The sequence below is a fragment of the Narcine bancroftii genome, chromosome 9 (genome assembly GCF_036971445.1).
Source record: "Narcine bancroftii isolate sNarBan1 chromosome 9, sNarBan1.hap1, whole genome shotgun sequence".
NCBI classification, from domain to species: domain Eukaryota; kingdom Metazoa; phylum Chordata; class Chondrichthyes; order Torpediniformes; family Narcinidae; genus Narcine; species Narcine bancroftii.
Window position 1 is genome coordinate 68,541,391 of NC_091477.1, and position 15,606 is coordinate 68,556,996.

General features: G+C 47.8%; 1 protein-coding gene across 9 annotated transcripts in view; it reads right to left on the reverse strand.

The window, feature by feature from the left end:
- Positions 1 to 744: 744 nt before the first annotated feature.
- The window catches only part of ankmy1 (ankyrin repeat and MYND domain containing 1), a 119,669-nt gene continuing 104,807 nt past the window's right edge, over positions 745 to 15,606 (reverse strand). For 8 of the 9 annotated variants that reach the window (XM_069896353.1, XM_069896352.1, XM_069896346.1 and 5 more), the window contains 2 exons: positions 8,602 to 8,768; positions 745 to 953 (listed from right to left, as the gene is read on the reverse strand). In XM_069896353.1, coding sequence (XP_069752454.1) covers positions 760 to 953; positions 8,602 to 8,768 — 361 coding nt within the window. In that variant the 3' untranslated portion in view covers positions 745 to 759. The remainder of the gene's footprint in view (positions 954 to 8,601; positions 8,769 to 15,606) is intronic. The other variant, XM_069896351.1, reaches the window with a different exon arrangement.

The following is a 15,606-nucleotide window of genomic DNA, read 5'->3' on the forward strand; positions in this document are numbered from 1 at the left end:
ACGGTGGGGTTTTCAGTGGAATTGTTTATTTGAATTTAGCACGCGCCCCTTTAAGGCCAACAGGAGTTCCTCCCCATGCAGCAGTGACGTCATCATGTGGCCCGGGGCATGAGCAGTGGCCTAAGCCCTGACAGCACCATCTTCTGCAGCTGCCCCGCCATGGTGGCGGTCCAAACGGGGCCAGTTCATTCACAGAGATGTGCGTCGCCACAGCTTTTCATTTACTTTTGTATCTTCTTAAGTTATCATTGTCCTAGCTCCTACCCAGTCTCATTTATCCAGCTTGCATTGGTTCGAAATTAAGTGATGTCCCACCCACCAAACCTGTTTTCAAATGCCTGCTTAACTTCAATGCCTTCTCAGTTTTGTGTCCTCCAGCACTCACCCACCTCTAATTCAGGCCCCTAGATCATTTCCCATCTATAATTGTTCCAACTTTGGCTTGCATCACCTGCCTAACTTTTGCTCGAGTGCTTTGGTGCCAAATTTTATTTTGATAACAGTCCTGAACTTTAGTGTCATTAGGTATCTTTACAAGTTGCTGTTACTCGTTACTTGAAATTAATCGGTAATACCCAGTTGTGTAATGGTGATACCCAAGATTTCATGACATTTCCATACCAGAGCTTCTTAACTTTAAAGCATGAGCCAATAAGCATTCAACTCTCGTTAATGGCAAGCTCCAATGTTAAAATGCACGTTGCCGACCAAAAATGTGTGAGAATAAAAGGTTAGTAAATGAACTTATTGAAAACAACTTTAATTAAAGCTGTAGTTGTCTAAATCCATGGATAGTGATGTTGAATTGCTCCAATTCATGGTTTCACCCTCCATTTCACCCATGCTCTCCGTTCCCTTTTCTGCCTCCATTCCTTCTTCTTCCTCTGTCCCATCGTTTCCCTTTGAACCATCTTTCTCATCCACTTCTGCCTTCTTTTTGGACAAAGTACGAGCTGGAAATGGAGGGATGTTTAATTAGTAAATAGCACAAGGTGAGGACAAGGAATGGCTGCGTGCCCATTCAATGGCCCTCAATGTCCACATCTCCAGAACAAATATCTCCCAATGGTAGCTACACAAACTCTCCCACCAAAATTCATTCACAGTGAACGTAAATCTTCTCATCAAATCAATTTAATACCTATTGAAACCCATTGCTCATGTTTGCCGGTTCTCCATTCAATGTACCCATCAAAACCCACCCTTTTTGGCCACAAACCCCCATCAAAGTCCAACCCTCTGGGTTCAAACATCCTGATGGAAGCTCATTCTCCTCGTACATAGACTCTCTCATTGCCTTTGCATCCCTCTGTTTCAGTATATAAGCTCTCCCATCGAATCTCATCCCTCCAGGATCCCAAATCTCTCTTTGAAGCCGATCCTCTGAAACACTGATTCTCTCACTAAACCCCATCTCTCCGGGATGAATGCCATTTTGCATCCATCTTTCTGGGGAATTCGATTCCCTTTGGAATCTATTCCTCTGTTCTCCTGTTCTACCATCAAAGCTTGTTCCTCCCAATTCTCCCACTGGCATACATGCCTCTGTTTGTAAATCAGATCCAATTGTACTGCAAGTCCCTGACTGAAAAAACGTCTGGGCCCCATACTAAACTTGCCCTTCTTTTATCTAAAGGTACCACTCTGACTTTGTTTGGATTGAGAAAGTCAACCACAGGAAGAACTCAGCCAGCTGAGTTTGAGGAAAACTGACAGACTTCTCTTTCCACAGTGGCGGACTCTTCCAACATTTTCCATTTTTATTTCAGATTGCAGCATCTGTAGTTTTATTTGTTTGCCATCATTCAGATTGTGTGCTGTTAAATGTGCAGCAGATAGCCAGCTATATTTCCCCTCTATATTGTTTTGCATCTCAGAGCTCCGCTGAGAAGGCCATCTTTAATGACCATCATTGCTCAAAAGGTAGCTTGGTGTCTTTATGCCACCTGCTATTGCCATCAGGGGGTGGGGTGGGGGGGGGTGGGTGGTTGCAGAAATAGTCCTCAAGTGAAACCTGCTAAATCACAGAAAAATAATTCCAAGCAGAGGTTTTAAATCAAGGAATCAATATAGTTTCTTAAAAGCATTAGAAGTTTTGGGTGGCACGGTTAGTGTAGTGCTTGGCACTACACTTTTGCCTCACTAATGTCTATGCAACTTCATCATAACATTCCAACTCCTATACTCAATACTTTGATTTAAGAAAGCCAAAAGCTCTCTTTACGCCCCTACCTACCTCTCCTGTGATGCCACTTTTAGAGAATAAGGTTGGATGAGTGCAAGGATGTGAGGGGATTGGAGGGTTATGGACAGGGAGCGGGTTGGTGGGACAAGAGGAGATCAATTAAATTGGTGCGGACTAGAGGAGCCGAGATGGGCCTGTTTCCGTACTGTAATTGTTATATGGTTAATTGTGTATATGTATTCCCAGATCCCTCAGTGCCCTATAGTTTACTGTGTACGTCCTACCAGGATGTAATACCTCACACTTGTCTGCATTAAATTCCATCTGCCATTTTACAACCCATTTTTCCTGCTGGTCCAGATCTTGCTGCAAACTTTCAAAGCCTTCCTTGCTGTCCACTACATCTTCAATCTTTGTCATCTGCAACCTTCTTGATCCAATTTACCACAACATCATCCAGACCGTTGATATAGATGGACCCAGCATCGATGCTTGAGGCACACCATCAGTCACAGGCCTCCAATCAGAGAGAAAGTCAACTACTACCCCTCTCTGGCTTCTCCCGCAAAGCCAATGTCTGATCTGATTCGCACCTCAAACTCAATACTGAGCGACTGAATCTTCTTGACAAGCACCTTCCATGCCGTACATTTTCAAAGGCCTTACTAAAGTCCTTTAGTAAGTCAGCCTGAAGAAAACTGAGGTCCTCCATCAGCCAGCTCCCCACCATGACTACCAGCCCCCCCACATCTCCATCGGGCACACAAAACTCAAAACGGTCAACCAGTTTACCTATCTCGGCTGCACCATTTCATCAGATGCAAGGATCGACAATGAGATAGACAACAGACTCGCCAAGGCAAATAGCGCCTTTGGAAGACTACACAAAAGAGTCTGGAAAAACAACCAAGGCAGGAGCAAGGGGGAGACGGCGGCCCAGTCCGGGCACAGGGAGAGCAGCAGCGGCCCCGGCCCCGGTCCGGGCGAAGGGTAGACGGCGGCGGCCCCGATACGGGCAGGAGCAAGGGGGAGACGGCGGCCCCGGCCTCGGTCGAGTGAGGCAGGCGGAGGCCCCTGTCCGGGCAGGGAGTGGGAGGCGGTGGCCCCAGTTCAGGCACAGGGTGAACTGCGGCGGCCTCGGCCCCGGTCCGGGCAGTATGGACCGACCTAGGAGGGGAGGCAGACCCCTCCAGCCCGGGTAAGAAACCTGCATAGGAGAAGGCCACTCCGATATAAAACCTACGACCCAAGGACCTCGCTGCCACGTCCCAGCTTGCTTGGCCACGGCACTCGAACCATGGGTGTAAAGGGTGGGGCCAGTACTGCGCGCACTGCACTCCACCTAAAAGCTCCTTTGCGCAGGCCCGAGGACAGGTCCACGTCCTCCCCCTCAACGTCCTCCCCCTCAACGTCCTCCCCCTCCACGTCCTCCCCCTCCACGTCCTCCCCCTCCACGTCCTCCCCCTCAAAAGATGCTCACAAACTCAAGCTAGCATGCTGGAACATCAGAACCATGCTAGACAAGACTGACAACCACCGACCTGAACGTCGGTCTGCCCTCATTGCACATGAACTCCTCAGACTTGACATCGACATAGCTGCTCTCAGTGAAGTCCGCCTGGCAGATGTAGGCAGCCTCCAAGAACGCGGCGCGGGCTACACACTCTACTGGTCTGGCAAGCCTTCGGATGAACGACGCCTATCTGGTGTAGGCTTCATGGTCAAGAGCTTCATTGCCTCCAAACTCGAAAACCTTCCGACAGGCCTCTCGGACCGAATCATGTCCATGCGACTCCCACTTCAAAACAAGCGTCACATCACCCTCATCAGTGTCTATGCTCCAACCCTCCAGGCGGAACCAGCAGAAAAGAACAAGTTCTACACCGACCTGCGCAACCTCATCCAACGTACCCCTACAGCCGACAAGGTTGTCATCCTGGGCGACTTCAACGCTCGTGTCAGCAAAGACTCAGAAACCTGGCCAGGAATCCTGGGCAAGCATGGCGTCGGCAAGTGCAACGACAATGGGCGCCTCCTGTTGGAGCTCTGCGCAGAACAGCGGCTTGTCATTACAAACACCCTTTTTCAGCAGAGGGACAGCCTTAAGACCACCTGGATGCATCCCCGATCCAAACACTGGCACCTCCTGGACTACATCCTGGTGCGAGAAAGTGACAAACAAGATGTGCTCCACACCAGGGTCATGCCTAGCGCGGAATGCCACACTGACCACCGGCTGGTTCGCTGCAAGCTCAACCTTCACTTCAAGCCAAAGCCCAGGAACAATAAAGCCCCCAGAAAGAGGTTCAATGTTGGAAAACTGCAGTCAGACGAAGCGAGAGGAAACTTCCAGGCAAACCTCAAAGCAAAGCTCGACGATGCAACCCGCCTCACGGACCCGTCCCCTGAAACCCTCTGGGATCAGTTGAAGACTACCATACTGCAATCCACTGAAGAGGTACTGGGCTTCTCCTCCAGGAAAAACAAGGACTGGTTTGACGAAAACAGCCAGGAAATCCAGGAGCTGCTGGCAAAGAAGCGAGCTGCCCACCAGGCTCACCTTACAAAGCCGTCCTGTCCAGAGAAAAAACAAGCCTTCCGTCGCGCATGCAGCCATCTTCAGCGCAAACTCCGGGAGATCCATAATGAGTGGTGGACTAGCCTCGCCAAACGAACACAGCTCAGCGCGGACATTGGCGACTTCAGGGGTTTCTACGAGGCTCTAAAGGCTGTGTACGGCCCCTCACCCCAAGTCCAAAGCCCGCTGCGCAGCTCAGACGGCAAAGTCCTCCTCAGCGACAAGATCTCCATCCTCAACCGATGGTCAGAACACTTCCAATCTCTTTTCAGTACCAACCGCTCAGTCCAAGATTCTGCCCTGCTCCAGCTCCCTCAACAGCCCCTAAGGCTAGAGCTGGATGAGGTTCCCACCCTGGATGAGACATATAAGGCAATCGAACAACTGAAAAGTGGCAAAGCAGCAGGTATGGATGGAATCCCCCCAGAAGTCTGGAAGGCTGGCGGCAAAACTCTGCATGCCAAACTGCATGAGTTTTTCAAGCTTTGTTGGGACCAAGGTAAACTGCCTCAGGATCTTCGTGATGCCACCATCATCACCCTGTACAAAAACAAAGGCGAGAAATCAGACTGCTCAAACTACAGGGGAATCACGTTGCTCTCCATTGCAGGCAAAATCTTCGCTAGGATTCTACTAAATAGAATAATACCTAGTGTCGCCGAGAATATTCTCCCAGAATCACAGTGCGGCTTTCGCGCAAACAGAGGAACCACTGACATGGTCTTTGCCCTCAGACAGCTCCAAGAAAAGTGCAGAGAACAAAACAAAGGACTCTACATCACCTTTGTTGACCTCACCAAAGCCTTCGACACCGTGAGCAGGAAAGGGCTTTGGCAAATACTAGAGCGCATCGGATGTCCCCCAAAGTTCCTCAACATGATTATCCAACTGCACGAAAACCAACAAGGTCGGGTCAGATACAGCAATGAGCTCTCTGAACCCTTCTCCATTAACAATGGCGTGAAGCAAGGCTGTGTTCTCGCACCAACCCTCTTTTCAATCTTCTTCAGCATGATGCTGAACCAAGCCATGAAAGACCCCAACAATGAAGACGCTGTTTACATCCGGTACCGCACGGATGGCAGTCTCTTCAATCTGAGGCGCCTGCAAGCTCACACCAAGACACAAGAGAAACTTGTCCGTGAACTACTCTTTGCAGATGATGCCGCTTTAGTTGCCCATTCAGAGCCAGCTCTTCAGCGCTTGACGTCCTGCTTTGCGGAAACTGCCAAAATGTTTGGCCTGGAAGTCAGCCTGAAGAAAACTGAGGTCCTCCATCAGCCAGCTCCCCACCATGACTACCAGCCCCCCCACATCTCCATCGGGCACACAAAACTCAAAACTGTCAACCAGTTTACCTATCTCGGCTGCACCATTTCATCAGATGCAAGGATCGACAATGAGATAGACAACAGACTCGCCAAGGCAAATAGCGCCTTTGGAAGACTACACAAAAGAGTCTGGAAAAACAACCAACTGAAAAACCTCACAAAGATAAGCGTATACAGAGCCGTTGTCATACCCACACTCCTGTTCGGCTCCGAATCATGTGTCCTCTACCGGCACCACCTACGGCTCCTAGAACGCTTCCACCAGCGTTGTCTCCGCTCCATCCTCAACATCCATTGGAGCGCTCACACCCCTAACGTCGAGGTACTCGAGATGGCAGAGGTCGACAGCATCGAGTCCACGCTGCTGAAGATCCAGCTGCGCTGGATGGGTCACGTCTCCAGAATGGAGGACCATCGCCTTCCCAAGATCGTATTATATGGCGAGCTCTCCACTGGCCACTGTGACAGAGGTGCACCAAAGAAAAGGTACAAGGACTGCCTAAAGAAATCTCTTGGTGCCTGCCACATTGACCACCGCCAGTGGGCTGATAACGCCTCAAACCGTGCATCTTGGCGCCTCACAGTTTGGCGGGCAGCAGCCTCCTTTGAAGAAGACCGCAGAGCCCACCTCACTGACAAAAGGCAAAGGAGGAAAAACCCAACACCCAACCCCAACCAACCAATTTTCCCTTGCAACCGCTGCAATCGTGTCTGCCTGTCCCGCATCGGACTGGTCAGCCACAAACGAGCCTGCAGCTGACGTGGACTTTTTACCCCCTCCATAAATCTTCGTCCGCGAAGCCAAGCCAAAGTAAGTAACTAAAGTCCATGTAGACAACATCCTGAGCTTTCTTCAACCACTTTCCTGGTAAACTCTTCAAACAAAATCTCTACAAGATGTGTTAAACACGACTATCATGCACAAAGCCCTGTCTCTCCAAATACTTGTATACCGATCTCTTAGAACACCTTCCAATAGACATACTGACATCAGGCTCATCGGCCTATAATTTCCTGGATTATTCTTCGAGCCTCTTTTAAACAGTGGAACAACATTAGCTCAACTTTCTCAATCCTCTGGCACCTCACCCATAGCCAAGAATGTTCAAAATATCTCTTCTAGGGCCCCCATAATTTTTACACGACCCTCCCTTAAGATCTGTGGGGATCATGTCAGGCCCTGAAGATTTATCACCTTATTTACCTTCAAAACAGGAAGCACCTCCTCCTTTAATCTGTATAGGTTCCATGACCTCACTACTTGTTTGCTTCACCTTTATTCTATTCCATTCACTTGAGTAAATACTTTTGGCTCCATACATACAAAGACAAATTTTGTTCCTTGCTATCCTTTTGCTCTTCATACATCTGCAGAAGCCATTTAGATTTTCCCACACCTTGTCTGCCAAAGCAGCCTTGAGTCCCCTTTTAGCCCTCCTGATTTCCTTCTTGTGTTCTTCCAATGCTCCTCATACCTCCTTGCTCCTTCTTGCCTATACCTGCTATACACCTAGCAAACCATGGTTCCCTATGCTGGTTAGTGCTGCCTTTAATTCAAACTTGAACATACAAACTCTGCTACTTCCAAAATTTCACTGTTGAAGGCCCCCCACTTCCCAAGCACACCCTTGCCACAAACCAACCTGTCCTAATCCATGCTTATCAGATTCTTCCTTGCTTGTCAAAATGAATCTTTCTCCAATTTAGAATCTCAACCTCAAACCTATCCTTCTCCATAATGATCTTGAAACCAATTGTACTGGACCCAAGTGTTCATTATTTATCTTGCCTTGTTCCCTTTTAGGAGATTCAGCATTGCACTCTCTCTACCTCAATTTCCTGTGCTGTCTTTCCAAGATAGAGGCCCAGGTTCTCACCCAGAACCCACACCCACTGCAATCTCAGCAGGGCCCGCTTTCCTCTGTTCCCTTGAAACTTGCCCTGATCACTGGAAAGTTTACCATAAAATTTGATAGTCCGGTTCCCCCATCATGCCAGATTATTGGAGTTTTACTTTGTGTGATCGCCCATCTATTCCCCAGTAAAGAAGATACTTGGATGGAAGTGCAATACACAAACATGGTGGAGAAACTCAGCAGGCCCTGCTGCATCCATGGGAAGGAAAGGGGAACCAATGTTTCTGGCCTGAGCCCTTCATTAAGGTGTAAGAAAAAAGCAGGCAGGCACCTTAATATAAAGGTGGGGGGAGGAAGGGGCACAGGCTAACAGGTAGGAGGTCATTGGTGGATATGGGTGGGAGGGTAGAAGTGAAGGAAGCAGAGAAGGGAACAAGGAAGCTTCCTGATAGGAGAAGGAAGGATGAGAGGAGCTGGAGGAAAGGTGACCGAGGGATGGGGGAGAGAGAGAAGGGGAAAAGGGTAAAATGGAAATTGCAGAAGTCGATGTTATTGTCTTTTGATAGGAGAGGGCCCAGACAGAATACAAGGAGGAAGTATTGCCGGATTCAGGGGATGGGCTTTGAGGATAGGCGGGGATAAAGTTTGTACCTTTCCCTTTGGTGATGTAGCACTCGTCCTTGTGCAACTTGTTCCAAGAGGCCAGCTTGCAGGCGTTGCTGCAGAAATGCACCTCCTTGCAGCGGCTGCACGGGGCCAGGTCGACACCCACCGATCGGCCACAATTGTAGCAGAACTTGAACTTGAAAAGCTGCCTCCTGCGGGAGCAGAAAAGGCATTGTTCAAGACCCGGGGTTGAGAAGTGGAGGAACATTGTGAGGGTTGCACTCTACCTCTGGATGGGCCACAGACCAAGTGCTCAGTCGATGGGAAGAGCGTTGCTGTTGCTTGATGGGCTACCTGAATAGGATAGGCCGAAGAGCCTGTTTTTGTGTTGCATGAGGGAGTTGGAGTGGGAATTGCGGCTGTTGACATCAAATGAACCATTCAGGAACGGCACAATTAGCACAATGCTATTACACCACCAGCGACCTGGGTTCGAATCCATCACTGTCTCCAAGGGCTTTGTACGTTCTCCCTGTGTCCGTGTGGATTTCCTCTGGGTTATCTGGTTTCCTACAGAGACGTATGTGGGTGGTAGGTTAATTGGTCACATGGGTATATTTAGGCAGTGTGGACTTGTCTGCCGGAAGGGGCTGTTACTGTGCATTGCATCTCTGCCACAGAACCATGCAGGAATGTCTGCGCTGAACATGTTGTCCAAATCAAGCCAAAACTCTACTGCCTGCACATCATATCCAACGTTTGGTTTTCGATCAAGCAAGTCATGGCTTCTGGGTTAGACTTAAAAAGGCAAGCCAACGGGATCTGTTCAGGCTTTCGGAGGGTCTTTGATCATTAGTAAACTAGGAACTTGACAAGGGTCTACAAAAAGTAGGTAGTTATAAATAGAGGGGGGCATTGTGGGAGTGGAGAGCTGAGGTGATATGTACTTTTTTGTTTCTTTATCTTCTATTCTCAGACTTTCTATTAGTGTCATGGTGCTATAGTCAGGATGGCAACACGGTCGGTGACTGCTCATCTCGTGGAATGCGGAAATTCTGGGAGATGTGCGACCTCCCTGAGAGGTACCCCTGCACAAGGGCCCCCCTAGATGCAGCTCCTCACACATTGCACTAGGGAGCTGGCAGCTCGATGATCTTCTACTCATTTGGAAGGATGACGATTTCAATGATGGGATCGAGATGGAGGCAATCACCCTGAAGGAAGTTGGAGGAGGTAGGGAGCTGTACGATTGTCAGGAGAGCGAAAGCGAAAGCAAGCAGTGTACAATAAGCGTACTGTTTGGATACTTGGGGAGAGGGATGACCTACCCAGGCAAAGCTAAAGTGGCCAAACCTCTGTCACTGAGCCTGGCCTTGTGGCTCAGAAGGGAAGGAGGGAGGAAAGGAGCGCGGTAGGGATAGGATATTTTATTGTTAGAGGAGCAGACAGGACATTCTACGGACACAAGAGATACCTGGGTGCCAGGGTCAGGGATATCTCAGAGGAGGGTGAGCAGCCAGAAGTACATATTGGTACCAATTACATGATGTTGGTAAGAAATAGGATGACCTCCTTAAAAGGGAATATACGCAGAGGAAGCTGGAGGACCTCATGGGTGATATCTTGGGTCTGATTCCTGTGCAGGTAAGGATAGGATGACATGGCAAACGAATATGTGGCTGAAAAATTGATGCATGGGCCGGGGTTTACAATTTCTGGATCATTAGGATCTCCTCCAGGGAAGGAAAAACCTGGAATAAAAGGACAGGTTATACCTGAACTTAGGAGGGAATCAATATCCTGGTGGGCAGGTTTTCTAGTGCTGCTGGGGATGGTTTAAACCGCTAAACCACATTCCACCTTAAGTAATCCCTATGCCTTAGGTGCTCTGTGATTAGTAAAGGATTGCTTAAGGTGGAAAGAAAAGTTTGAAAACCTCTGTTGTAATCATCCTTAATTGACTCGTTATGTGCACGGTTTCATAACTCCAAAGGAAATGGGCCAATGACAATGTTTCTCAAGCAAAATATTTCAGTAACAATTGGGTCTAGAGCAGTGATTCTCAACCTTCCCTTCCCACTCACATCCCACCTTAAGCAATCCCTTACTCATCACAGAGCCCCGATGGCCTAGGGATCAATGAAGGTGGAATGTGAATCTAGTATGAAAACCACTGGTTTAAACTAGTTTGGCTGTGGGATGGGGGAGGGAACAGGACAGGTGATATAGAAGTAGAGGCAGTGTGTAATGAGATTGTGGGGAAGGATAGGCAGTCGATAGGGCCAAACTGCAGGCACAAGCATTAGAATTTAACTCTGGAGACAAAGCTGAGAAGGTGATGAATGCGGGGCTGAAAGTTTTGTATTTAAACAAATGCAGTATAAGGAACAAAGTCGATGATCTTGCAGCACAACTGGAACTCGGAAAGTTGGGACATTGTGGCATCACTGAGTTGTGAGTGAAAGAAAATCACAGCCGAGAGCTGAACATCTAAGGCTACACATATCAAAGGGGTGGCAGGGGGAAGGGTAGCTCTGTTGGTTTCTAAAAAAAAAATGGAATCATATTTTTGGAAAGGGGAGATATTGGATCAAAACCTGTAGAATCCCTGTGGGTAGAGTTAAGGGTAAAACGAGCCTCATATACCAAACAGGAGCCAGGAGATGGTGTACAAATTACAGAGGGATGCAAAAAGGGTAATGCTACGTGGGGAATTTTAATATACAGTTTGATTGGGAAACTCGGGTCAGTGCTGGATCCCATGAGAAGGAATTTATGGAGTTCTGTGGGTCCACTTCTTGGTGTAGTGGGACACTGAGCCAAACAGGGAAAAGGCAATACTGGATTAGGTGTCGTGTAATGAACCAGATTTGATCAGGGAACTTCAGGTAAAGGAACCCTTAGGAGGCAAATTGATTAAATTCACCCTGAAAGAGAAGCTAAAATCAGATGTACCAGTGGAATAAAGGGGATTGCAGAGGTACGAGAGAGGAGCTGGCCGAAGTTGCCACCTGCAAGGATGACAGTAGATCAGCAGGGGCTGGAATTTCTGAGCTTAGCTCAAAAGGCACAGAATAAATTCATCCCAAGGTTGAACTGTTCGAAAGGGAGGAGGAGGCAGGTCTGGCTGATGAGGGAAATCAAAGGCAGGGCAATATAGCAATAAGTTGTGGGAAGTTGGCATATTGGAACGGTTTTAAAAGCCATCAGAAGGCAACTAAAAAAAAGCAATAAGGAGAGGAAATATGAAATATGAAGGTAAGCTCACCAGTAACATCAAAGAGCATGTGAAAGGTGTTTTCACAGCTACATAAAGAGCAAAAGACAAGTGAGGATGGACATTGGATCACTGGAAAACCACACTGGGGAGATAGTAATGGGGGAACAAAGGAATGGCAGACAAACACAATAGGTATTTTGCACGAGTTTTCACCGTGGAAGAAGCTATCAGTCTGCCTGATGTTTGAAAGTGTCCAGAGTCAGAAGAGCGTGTAGTTGGTATTACCAAGACCATACAGAGAAAGTGTAAAAAGTCTGGAAGCAGATAAATCGCCTGAACCAGACAGACAACACCCCAGGATTCTTAAAGAGATAGCTGAAGATATTATGGAGGCATTAGTACTGATCTTTCAAGAATCAATGGATTCTGGAGTGGTTCCAGAGGACTGGAAAGTTGCAAGTGTCATTCCATTCTTTAAGGGGTTGGGGGTGGGGGGGGGAGAGAGAGAGAGAGAGAGAGAGAGAGAGAGAGAGAGAGGGAGAGAGAGAGAGAGAGAGAGGAAATTATAGACAGTTTGACTTCAGTGTTTGGAAAGATATTAGAATATATTGTCAAGGATAAGGTTTTGGATCACTCTTTAGACAACAATCCCAGTTGATCACATCGATTGGCTGGGGGAAGGGGCGGGGGTGGTGGGATGGTGGTGCAAAGAGGGGGATGGGGTGGGAAGAGAAACTCCAGTGATCCTCTCTGCCTCTCTAATGGTCCTGTGGATTGATCCCCAATCCAGTTCTCTGCAGCAACTATACCACACTGATGCAGCCAGCCAGCACACTCTCAATAGAGCTCCTGTAGAAGGTTGACATAATGGTGCTGGTAACCTTGCCCACTTCAGTCTTCTCAGGGAGTACAGTCGCTGTTGCGCCTTCCTGACAAGTGAGGAGAAGTTGAGTGTCCACAACTGGTCATTCGTTAAGTAAATTTCAAGGAACTTGGTGCTCTCCACTCTCATTACTACAGATTAATTGATGTGTCGTGGAGGGTGGTTATTCCTGGTCCTCCTGAAGTCCACAATCATCTCCATTGTCTTGTCCACATTGATAGCGCTACCCATGCTCTTTATAAATTGTTCGCGATAGCGCTACCAACTTTCCCACCCTGTTTAAAAATTGTCCGCTATTGCTATTTATTGTTCACTTTCCCATGGTCCCTAATAAAGGTTTATATAGGTCGGCACAACAATAACCGGGCCTTAAGTGCTCATACTGTGCTGTACATAAAGTTGAATGATGTTATAATTAGGCATGATTAATTTTGTTCAAATATAAGATACATTGATCAGGATTTAGGGCAGGTCCACCATCACTCGATGCATCATGACAGTCCTAACCTCAGGGAAGGCTCCTTGCAACTGTGAACGTGTTCAGTGTCCCAGTTAGGAGTGGTCAAGTGTGAGCAGCAAAAATGTCATTCCTATTCCGGGGACAATGTGCGGCCAATTTAGTGGGATGCAAGTGTAAAAGGGGCTATTGAAACTTCACAGCTTAGAAGTGTCTCATTGAAACCTAAAAGGACAGGAGAGAGTGAACATGGAGAGAATGTTTTCTATGGTGGTGGAATCTGTGGCCAGAGGGCACAGTCCATGGAATTCATTGCTCTTGACAGATGTGGAGGCCACCAATAAGTATATTGAAGACAAAGGTTGATAGGGTCTTGGTGAAGAAGGGAATCAAAGGATATAGGAGAAGGCAGGAGAATGGGGTAGAACACAATATAAATCAGCCCTGAGAATGGCGGAGCAGACTTGACAGGCTGAAAGGCCTATGTCTTATGGTCTTGAAACTCTCCAGTCCCAGCGTTGCCTCTAAAATGCTCCTATAGTACCTCCTTCCAACTCAATCCAGGCACCTATCACTCTCAGTGTGAAAAATAATTGTCCTGTACATCTTCACCACACCACCCCCACCCCCCCCACCCCCAAAACCCATCCCTCATCTCCTGCCCTCTGGTATTTGATTATTTTTTAATCTGAGGAAAGCAGTTCTGAACGTGTTCCCTATCTTTGCCTCTCATAATTTTATAAACTTCCATTGGGTCTCCCCTCAGCCTCCAGCATATCCTCTCTCTCTCCCTATCTCGTCCCCTTCTGTCCCTAACACTCTCTCTCTCACTCACTCATTCTGTTTCCTTAATTTGCCCTCTCCTTCGATCTCTCTTTCTCTCCATCTCAGCAACATTCTTCGTTCCTTTGCCTCTCAGTCTCCCTCTCTTGGACTCTCCCTCTGTCGGCACGCTGTTACAGTGCCAGCGATTGGGGCCGGGGTTCCAATCCCGTGCTATTTGTAAGGAGTTTGTACATTTTCCCTGGGGCTTCGGTTTCCTCTCACTGTCCTCCCACTCTCTCGTTCTCCTCTTCACTACCCTCTTTTGTCTTCTCTCAATCTCTATTGAGATCCATATCTTGTCTTCTCTCAAATGTTCTCACTTTGCCTGCCTCTCCCCTCTTAATTTTGATCATGTACTTTCACCCCCTCCATTGCTTCCTTGACTCGCCACGCCCTCGCACGATTTCTAGCATGTTCTCTTGTACTCATGCACTTGATCTCTCTTTCTCTCCTGCTCTTAATTGCTCATGCTCTTGTTCTGTCTTCTGCTGTCGGCCTATCACTCATTATTTCTCATCCTCTCTCATTTTCTCCTTTCGCGCTCTTAATTTCTATCTTTCTCTCTCTCATCTTCCCCCCTCTCAGAACCTCACAGTTTCACACTCTCTCTTCCCCCTGCCTTTTTGTCCCCCTCTCTCGAACTCTATCTTTCGTCCTCACTCTCACGATATCCCCTCCCTCTAGCTTGGATTTGCATTCTCTTGTGTGTCTCTACTTTCTCCTCTCTGATTGGGCTGGGGAACTCCTCTGGCTTTCGTTATCCCCCCACCGCCCCCCCCACCACCTCCACCCCCCCCACCACCTCCACCCACTTCTCCCCCCCCCCGCCGTAGCCCTCCCCCAGCTATCTCTCTCTTCCTTTTCCCTCCTTTCCCTCCTTTCACCTCTCCCCTTATCATATCCAATGAACATGTTTTGTTTGGATTCCTCCTCCAGCCGGCACTGTTTAACTACCAAGATTTCTTGTTCTTGGCTCAATCTTTTTATTCCTTGAAGAAGGGCTCAGGCCCGAAATGTCAGCAAGATATCTTTGTCAAGTCCTATGTGTTTGTGTTTCACGAAGAACAAACAAGACCACTCTAGGTCCCATGCAAGCACTGTGAATGGTTCAGGGGATATTAAAAGAAAGTGCTGACAAGAATCCCAAAATTCCTCTGATCAGCAATCCCAGAGTTGAAGGGCGCAGATTTGATTTAAAAAAAACACATTTAAAAGTCTGTGTCTCTCCAAGACTCGGAGGCGGCAAGAGATTATGAGATCAGTACATAGAAGAGAGAGCACCTAATTCACCTAATTAGAGAAGTGAGTAGGTGCCAGAGGTTTGAGTAATGCACTGGAAATCACTTGGTGCAAGTGGGAGAGAAAAAAGGATATTGATTTCTTATTTCCTACATTGTCAAGAGATTCTTCAAAAACTATAGATGAGGACATTGGAGAGACACAGAGAGTGCAGAAATTGGAATCTGGAGCAAAAATCAGGATCAGGAGGCAGTCAGGGGAATATGACCCGGTCCTTTTCGAGGGCTCAGTTGTCGAGAAGGTCAAGAACTTCAAATTCCTGGGTATTGACATCTCCCAAGATCTGTCCTGGAGCCTACATGTTGATGCAATCACAAAGAAGGCTAACCTCCGGCTGTATTTTGTGAGATATCTGAGGGGATCTGG